Here is a 9,970-nt window from a genome sequence, read left to right on the forward strand (position 1 = left end):
TAATAACTGGAAATTACCTGAAAATCCAGGCAGCAAAGAGCAAGGGCTTCTGGGAAATATGTGTAAGGCCCAATTGATAAAATACAATCTAGGGGCTTATAAACAAGGTGACTCACTTCCGCTATGTGTGACCAGCATGTGCATCTAGGCCCAATCCTACAGACAGAGGTTCTGGGCCATGAGTTCCAGCACCAAGCTCACTCCTTCTCTATGTGCACAGATGTAGGCCAAAGGTCTCTGACTTATCGTCTTGGATCATTGTTTGGTTAACCTCCTATCACCCTTAGCACCTATACACATAGGCTTATGTTTTGAATGACAGTCATTCAATTTGGGTACAAAATTATTCTGTATTTATTTGATGACTGTAAATACACTATATTGTCAAAAGTATTGGAACACCCCCCCCAAATCATTGGACTGAGGTGTTCCAATCACCTCCATGGCCACAAGTGTAAAAACGCAAGCACGTAGGCATGCAGACTGCTTCTATAAACATTTGTGAAACAATGGGTCACTCTCAGGAGCTCAGTGAAATCAACCATGGTAATATGATAGGTTGCCACCTGTGCAATAAGTCCATCCATGAAATTTCATTGCTAATAAATATTCCACGGTAAACTGTTCTGTTAGTGGTATTATAACAAAGTGGAAGCAAATGGGAACAACAGCAACTTAGCCACAACGTGGTAGGCCACGTAAAATGAGAGAGCGGGGTCAGCGCATGCTGAAGTGCACAGTGCACAGAAGTCATCAACTGTCTGCAGAGTCAATAGCTAAAGACCTCCAAACTTCACGTGGCCTTCAGATTAGCACAGCAACAGTGTGTAGAGAACTTTATGGAATGGGTTTCCATGGCCGAGCAGCTGCATCCAAACCTTACATGACCAAGTGCAATGCAAAGCGTCGGATGCAGTGGTAAAAAAGCACATCGCCAGTGGAGATGTGTTCTATTTAGTGATGAATCACGCTTCTCTGTCTGGCAATCCGATGGACTTGTCGGGGTTTGGCAGTTGCCAGGAGAACGGTACTTGCTTGACTGCATGGTGCAGTGTAGTGGAGAGGAGATTATGGTGTGGGATTGTTTTTCAGGGGTTGGGTTTGGTCCCATAGTTCCAGTGAAGGGAACTCTTAAGGCGTCAGCATACTAAGACATTTTGGACAATTTCATGCTCCCAATCTTGTGGGAGCAGTTTGGGGATGGCCCCTTCCTGTTCCAACATGACTGAACACCAGTGCACAAAGCAAGGTCCATAAAGACATGGATGAGTGAGTTGGGCTGGAGGAACTTGACTGGCCTGCACAGAGTCCTGACTTCAAACTGATAGAACACCTTTGGGATGAATTAGAGCAGAGACTGTAAGCCAGGCCTTTTCATCCAACATCAGTGTCTGACCTCACAAATGTGCTTCTGAAAGAATGGTCAAACATTCCCACAGACACACTTCTAAACCTTGTGGACAGTCTTTCCAGAAGAGTTAAAGCTGTTATAGCTGCAAAGGGTGGGCCAACTCAATATTGAACCCTACGGACTAATACTGAATGCCATTAAAGTTTATGTACGTGTAAAGGCAGGCGTCCCAATACTTTTGGCAATATAGTGTATATTGTAATTATACTTTGATAAATGTAATTGTTATCACTGTGCCAACTGCAATGTATTTGAAAAAATGTTTCTTTTAGGCGATTCTGTATTTCTGCTACAGTTGCCTCCATACCCATGTTTCGTATAATTGCTGGAATCCACCCCCCCTCCTGATCAGCACATATAACAATGGTAAGCTTTTCTTATGTATATTGACAATGATGAAAGTGTAGAAATGCTGAGGATTGGGGGAGAAAGAGTAAACTGTGAACCTTGATACACATGTGGTTGTACAGCTATTGCACTGTATGAAAGACAACCTTATTGAGGCTTGTGAGTGACATGAACATACTTTTTAACAAATTTAATTTTAAATACATGATAATAAAATTAATGTGATTTTATACTACTTTTTGATGCCATGATGCTCCATACTGGCACCTCAAAAGTCCCTTCATTCTTTTTGTATTACTTTTAAAGTAAGCTACAAGTCTAATTTTAGGCAACCCATGCAATAGTAATTTCAGCTTTGATGAGACACTCCCCAAGTGTTAAATACTTCTAAATGGATGCAGACCCTGCCACTTTTCTCATTAAAACAATGAGAGTGCTCCAGTTAATCATAATGAATTAGCATCTCCCATTCCGAATCAGTCTATAAAGGACATGATGAAACAAAGAGCTTTCTTCAGAGCAGCATAGGGTTGAAATCTACTCCAAAGTTTGTTAAAATCTCTGCAATATACATTGATCACCCAGAGGGTATCCACAAAAGTGGAGTTACTCTTTAATATACTTTTAATATAAAACAAGGTTATGTTTTAAGTCATTAGCTAGTTTATTAATGTTTTGTAGTCATTATATAATCATTATATAATCTCACATTTGGTGGTAAGTAAGAAAGCTATTGCACATTAAAGATATTGTGCATTTTGAGTTTGCTGTGCAGAAAGGTTTACTTTCTCTAACTATATGTTCGTAGAGGAATAAAAGAGCAAACATTCTATATGATGAAAAAGCCATAGTCAGCTACTCCCCAAGTGATTTCTCAGAACCAATTAGACTTAGTGATTGATATTTAATGATTTAGTAGTAGTAGTTCAAATGATTTTTATATTTATAAAGGCTGATTTATCAAAGGAACCTTTTAAATCCTAGCCTGTGTTCACTTTCTGTCCCCATTTAGGTATAGAATAATTAAAAAAGAAATTTCTAACAACCTGCTGGAGTATTTGAAGTGAAAATATATCCAATGAGGAATAGAGAGCAGAGAGAACTTACTTGAGTGTGTGTATAAATGTGCTTGAGCTGTTGAACTCAATAAACAGCAGGCCTTTTCCAAGAAGAGACTGAAAATGTATGAAAAAGAGCAGAAAGTGTCATCTGTTGGCTGCATATGCATATAACAGTATGCGGCCAGCAGATAACATTTAGGGCTCATTCACACCTGAGAGCTGCCCTGGTCACATGACTTCTAGTGTGCACTGACAGGCACAGTGCTCATGCATTGATCTTGGCATACTAAAGGGTTTTCTTCTTTGAGTGAACTTTATTGAAATGTCAAAGTGCCATTACATAAAGGTTCTATTCACACAGTGATGTTGTGATGTGGTAGTTTGCATCACAAACCTCTGTGCTGAATATAGTACTACATTCACTGCAATGGGATGAACTGACACCATAGGAAAGAAGGATTTTTGCCATTTCTTACACTGGGATTGCGCTTGGTAAGGTTGCTCAGCACAGTCCCAGCATACCTGGTGTAAACGAGCCTATAGTTCCAATCAAAATACTGTATATATAGCTATAAACATTCAATTAATAGGACAGAAAAATGGTCTGCATCTGTTAGTGTCTCTGAGCTTCTTAAACTGGCCATAGATGGATCGATATACGGTCATTTCAGCAGGGACTAGCTGAATATTGATCCATCTCCTAGATTGTAAGCTCTAATGAGCAGGGCATTCTGTTTCCTCTTGTACCAAATTGTATTGTAACTGTAATGGCTACCTTAATTTTGCAAAAGCACTGCGCAAACTGTTGGCACTATATAAATCCTGTATAATAATAATAATAATAATCTATGGCCATTCCTCCTTGACAGAAGTCAAGCTAATGATCGACTTCTTTTGGACGGGACTGTTGGAACTTTTTTCTCAATCAGCAGGCTACAGCCATTCGGCTGCAGGACTGATTAATGTATTCTAACAGTGGAGCAGTCCCCGCTGTCAGAATACAATAGCACAGCAGGGAGGATTCCTCCATCTATCTTGCTTGTGTGGATGGGGGAATCCATTTATTTTACCGCTGGCTAAAAAAAAAAAAAAAAAGAATAATCTTTGGCCAGCCTAAAAGTGGACCTAGCATCAGATGCTTTTATTACTGCTTCCAGAAATCTCTGCCCACAGTACCGTCTGATCACTTGGGGAGAGGAGACTGAGGAAATGCTTCCTTCTGCCTGCTGCAAATTGATGACTTCATAAGCTTAGGTAATGTAGCTGGATGGGAGCTCAGAGACTGCTTTTTAATGATAAATATACCACATTTAAAAAAACTCTGTTGCTGTATATTGTGAAACGTCAGTTACTGTAAAGGTCCACCTTAATTATAGGACCTTATCTTTCCACTGGAAGATTTGCTAATGATAATATAGATTACTGTTATTCAGTATACTCCATTCTTCACTGTGGCAGCTTTTTCTTTGTTTTTTAAAATCCATTTTAACAGGCGTAACTCTAAATAGGCTTTACCACATTAGGTTGATATGACTTTTAGGTTATTCATGCATTTTATGTAAATAATTAACTATGCATAAATGACTAATGTCTAAAAGCAGATAGGGGCAACAATGAGCATTTGTTAGCCCAGAAGTACGGTACCTCTCCTATGTTTTGGTAACCACTTACAATGAACACAAAATAAAAAGAGAAATCGTTATTATTTAAAAAAAAGTTTATGGAAAAAAGTAACAGATAAAATATTACAAAGTACACAGTACTGAAAAATCATCAGGAGCACTGGATTTTTCCAGCCTGAATGTTACAAAGGCATTTTTTCTTTAACAGCCAATAAACATAAAAATATATCTCTTTTTATAATAGACCTCATAATTAATGTCACAATCCTGTAAGTAGTAATAGCAATTGTGTTATAAGTTTTGAGATATTTGACATTATATTAACCTTTGCTGAGCGGCTAGGAGCAAGCAATTGTTTTGATTCTGCTGGTTCAGGCTGTTCAGGCTTGTAAAGACTTAATAGGAAGTCAGTTGAGTGTAGATACATATGTTCGCTTAAAACTGTATATCAAATAAATTACATGGCCACTCCACCCATGGTGACTTGAATCACCAACCAATTTATGTTTCAGGGACTTTGATGGGAAGACTATTCAGGTCACGTTTCCATCTGCTACAGGAATTAAATATTCCCCTACCTGTTGGATTATCTTCTATTTTATATTATGGAGAATGTAGCTTGAAGAGTTAGGCTTCAATCTCAGGGAAGCATGCCAAGAGTGAAACTTGCCAACATAGTCCCACAGAAAGGATGGATTTGATGGCTAATTCAGTTCACCAACATCTACAACATGACGTACACTTTTATTTTTGGTGTTACTTTAGAGGAAGTTTCAACAGCGGTACGTCTTTCACCCAAACACAAGATGTAGAAGGGATATAGGCCCCACTCCTGTTTAGATTAGAGCTTCAATAATAATTCATGTAACAAACAGTTCCTGCTAAACTCAGCTCCTCCACTGACGCATTTTGCCCTGTGATAGGGTTTAATTGTAAAGCTATTTTATCCATACGGTGAAGTGCATCAAAGCAGAATTTTAAATTGCTGATTGGAAGAAAAACATTTTTCAGTATAGCTCTGATCTGAACTGTAGTATGGCCTAAATCCCCTCTCCATCTTGTTTTTGAGTGACAGACATACCCCTCTTGAGGCTTTTGCAGCTGATCCCCATAGTTGGTGAGGCTCTGAGTGGTGCTATTTGTTTGCATTGTTATTAGAAGCTTACTTATACCACACTGAGCTGTAATTTTGGTTTATTAGTATTTTAACAAATCCATATTAGATGGAGGATTCTGAAACTGTGTAACATAATCCTTTTAAAGCCGTTGGGCTGAATTTTTAAATACATTGTATACAGTATTAATAAAATAAGAATAAAACATTGCTTTACATGATAGAAAAAGATTTAGCAAGTTTTTCCCTGCACCATTGAGAAGAGGAAGGAGCACCATGAATGCCATGAGTCCCCACAATACTCTTGGGCCATTTTTTGCCTTTCAAGGACATCTGGGTCCTCCACACAGTCAGTGTCGGCCTTGGGTGTTGGCTTAGGTTCTTCACGGTTATGATGCTTTGGTCCAGTTGTTGGCACACTGGGAATGCTGTAACTCAAGTGGGCCTCTGGGGGTCCTTTCTTGCACTCTTTAGATTTCAACACAGCCTTTTGATCCTGGCAAATGTTCTTCTGCTTTCTTAGTGCCCGAGTGATTTGTTTCCAGTAGGATTTTTCATTTGCGGCATACTTTGGGCATGCTGAGGGATTCCCAAAAAAGGTACAAGATATTTTAGTGCCCCCTTTAGTGCAGTCAACATTTAAAGCCACCGTCTCAGTTCCAGACACGGACCAAACACAATCTGCTTTCTCCTTGCTAACAAATTTCCCTTGAAGAGCACCTTTCCCCCCTTTGGAACCCTTCCCTTTTTCTGCAGGACTGGAGGGAGATTCCTTTCTCTCCTCTCTGTTACCTCCTCTCTGTTTCTGGTTTCCACCTTTTTGTCTGTCTTTCTTCCCATCTCTCTGCTTATTTGCATCCACCATGAGAATCTGTGTCACCAGTAAGATGGCCACACCCAGCAAAGCAGTTCTCTTCAGCCTCATGCTGACTTTTTGGTATTCCTGGAGTAAAAAAGTAAAAAGAAACATTACTGTAACACCAAACACATATGTTTTATATTCTCCTTTGCTGAGGTCTGCCAACTCACCCCTGTGGCCATGGAGTCTAATACCTCTCATTGCAGAAAGAGGAGTCTCAATGCTCCTGCTGCAATCGCCATAAAGTCAGTATGGTCTTGTTCCAGGATAGTACCCCAGAAAGCATTAAAGCAGTTGGATCAGCATAACAACCAGACAACTAGCATTTTCAAAAAGAGGAGTCAGTCTATATACTGCCCCAGTGCAAGTTTCCTTTGATGTAGGAATCAAGAATAAAATACATTTATAGGTATTGTTATTTAAAAGAAATAATCCTGGACACTATGGATACTTACTGTGACAAGAAAACACCACCAACACCACCTAAATTGTAAGTGTTTTATTATCAAACTGGTTGCTATAAATTACTGCACATTATACTTATATTTTGTTTTTTGACATTATTTGGACGTTCTTTTTTGTAAAAATCTTTATTTTTGTGTTTCTTCTTGGAAATGAATACATTATTTTGTATCTTTAAGATCACAATGTTTTATGTTTTCTTCATTTTATCTAAAGTCAAAATTTTGTGCCAAAAGGGATCTGTAAGGTTGTGCTTTCTTCCAGGAGCAGGGTGCTACTCTTCTTTCTTCTCTTACCCCTTTATCCTAATTCTAATGCATATTAGTATTTCTTATAATCTTTCTACTTATCTTAAAGTAGAACTATTGGCAAAACTTTTTTTTTTTTGATAGAGCAAGGGAGGGTTATAATCCCTGTCAATTTTTTTTTTCACTGTCTATGTCCCATTTCAAAGATTTCCTCTCACTTCCTGTCCCATAGCCAAACAGAGAGGGTAAATCTCTCCTACGGGAGCACAGACAGCCATAAACATTGACAGGGGTTCCAAAGCATCTCCACTCTATTCAAAACAAAAAAAAAACTTTGCCTTTAGTTATACTTTAAGGGTCAGCCAAACTAAAATTGATATTTCATTTCTTGGTAGACTTAAAGTATTATTAAACCTAAACAGTAAAATCAGTCTGTATATGCAGTAAAGCATGCTTGTTATACTCACTGTGGAACATAAGGGATTAATCCTCTGCATTGTGTAAAATGGCTGTTTAATCCTGACTTCTCTGATCCTCCTTTTCTTCCAGTGTCCCCCTCTTATCTCCTGATAAGACATATCATGTGGAGACACTCTGCACATGCTCAGTTTGGTGTATATTGCTAGAGAGGTTTTTTTTTTTTTTTTTTTAAATCTTGGGAGAGTACTTGTGATCAGCACAGGGTCAATCAGCACTGCCCAGACAGAAATCAGGAGTTGCAGAAGTCTAGAGTTGCAGAACTCTAGAAGGATGCAGATCCTTCTAGAGCAGAAAGAAAACTCCTCCTACAAGCTTTAACCAGTTCTCTGCTGAACACTGATAGAAGTCACAAGACTTCTCTAACTGCTGATGAGAAAAGGTATTTAGCCATTTATTTACTAAAATAATTGCACTTCCATGTTCTGTGTATGATGGGAGACCAGATATAGTCAATGCAGGGTCCTGGGTTTAGTAACACTTTAAATAACTTTTTCTCTCTTTTTCTCTCTCTCGTTCTGAAATTCTATTGGTAAGATATCTGTTTGCATTTCTTGATCTGCACACATGCTGTGGCTATATGGATTTCCCATGAACTTGTAAGATATTTAAAATTTGTTTAAGATTATTTATAGAAATTTTCATATTATAGCAAATGTAACAGGAAATGCTGAAACACCCAAAAAGCCCAGGTCATTGGGAATGAAGTTATTATCACAGAAACATCTCACTGGTTAAGTAGCTAAGACATATAATAAGCACAGAGTGTTCTGAGGTCACCAGGCTCTACCTAAATGTGAAGTATGGGGTGAAATGAACCTTTAATTACCATGCTTTTCCTTAACATACATCATCACAACAATACAAATACTTTGTCTTTTTTTTCTAATATAAATGCATAATGTTATGAGAATGTTTCTTCTGTCTTCACTTACCAGGATGACTGTAGCTAGCGACACATTTAACTATAAATTGTGTAATACATTTATTGCAGATAAAATATTTCTTATAAAGAGATCATAAGAAGAAGGGTGAGACTTTTGTAATGACCTGGGCTGGATGATGCTGGAAAGTCTGGAGGTTTCTCCCAGGTTCTTGGGCTTTTCAGTTCAGAAGTACTGTATATGTCCAGAACCACAAATGAAATGACCTTTTTAAAAAAGCAAAGGGCAACACACAATGTGAAGTTTGACTAAAGGACTGTGGCATGTTGGTTAACTTTCTCCCCTTAGCTCTGTAGTTTGGTCAAGTCCAAAAAAGCTACATACTTGGGGTCTGCTCTTTCCTTGTCTGTAAAGATTTTGCTTTATGGATACTGGCTTACAGTCACAGTCCAAAAGCATGCCAAGTAGGTGATTAACTTCTGCAACAAACTGACTAGAGAGGGTCCATGAAGTTATATACTGTAACAGGCAAAGGGCATACTAGATGATAAGCACAACTACATTAGCATGAATTCCCATTACAAGCAAAGGTATACAGAACATTAAGTGCCGCTTCATTGGGAACACATGCATTCCTTCACATGCCTGACCTACAACTTCATGGACTCTCTAGAGTCAGTTGTTGGCTGAAGTCAATTATTATTATTATTATTATACAGGATTTATATAGCGCCAACAGTTTGCTCAGCGCTTTACAATATAAAGGGAGACAATACAGCAAAAAAAAAGATCAATACAAGAGGGATAGGAGGGCCCAGCTCCTTGGAGCTTACAATCTAGGAGACAATTACTTACTACTATGTAGCTAGGGTACTGCAAAAAAGTAAAAAAAATAAAAAAACAATGAAAAAACCCAGATACGTATACAATTATAAAAAATGGGGTAGACTCGATGGACCACTTGTTTTTTTTTTTTCTTCCGTCACTCTTTTTTGTTTCAATATAAATAGGAAAATCTAATTGTTTTAGGCTGCCTAAACTTGCTCATTGATTTTTTTTATTAAATAATTCCATCTGTGTCATATCTAACTCTAAATATTGGTTAAAAAATAAACGTTTGTATGGATGTTATAAAATAAATGCCTACCTTTAATGCAGAGATTTCCTCTTTGGTTGTGTTACGTTGCTGTGCTTGTCACATGTGTTGCTAGTTGTAACTGAGCAGTATTTATAAAATGTAGGGGACACACCTATGTGATGGATTACGACACAGATTTACAATAGAATGTTGTGTGACACACCTTCTGGATTTAGGCCAGGACTCAGTGATACAGATAATTCCACGAGATGTTCTACCTGACATCTGTAGTGCTGGATTTCCTTTTGTTCCCTAATAGTTCGCTATTTAATTACCAGCTTTGTGGTTACTACTAAGAATTCTTTCACTCTGTTGTCCTTCTACCACCATCTTCAATGTACTATGT

General features: G+C 38.1%; 1 protein-coding gene across 1 annotated transcript; it reads right to left on the bottom strand.

Annotated features, from left to right (window-relative positions):
* Positions 1-4,519: 4,519 nt before the first annotated feature.
* Positions 4,520-9,725, bottom strand: FGFBP1 (fibroblast growth factor binding protein 1). Its single transcript, XM_089677442.1, has 2 exons — positions 9,634-9,725; positions 4,520-6,499 (listed from the first exon to the last, which is right to left on the bottom strand). Exon 2 carries the CDS (start codon positions 6,479-6,481, stop codon positions 5,789-5,791), a length of 693 nt encoding a protein of 230 aa, XP_089533568.1. The 5' UTR covers positions 6,482-6,499; positions 9,634-9,725; the 3' UTR covers positions 4,520-5,788.
* Positions 9,726-9,970: the final 245 nt, after the last annotated feature.

Source organism: Staurois parvus, unplaced genomic scaffold (genome assembly GCF_062004578.1).
Source record: "Staurois parvus isolate SC_StPar_1 unplaced genomic scaffold, SC_StPar_1.0 ptg000186l, whole genome shotgun sequence".
In the NCBI taxonomy this organism is placed as follows: Eukaryota; Metazoa; Chordata; class Amphibia; order Anura; family Ranidae; genus Staurois; species Staurois parvus.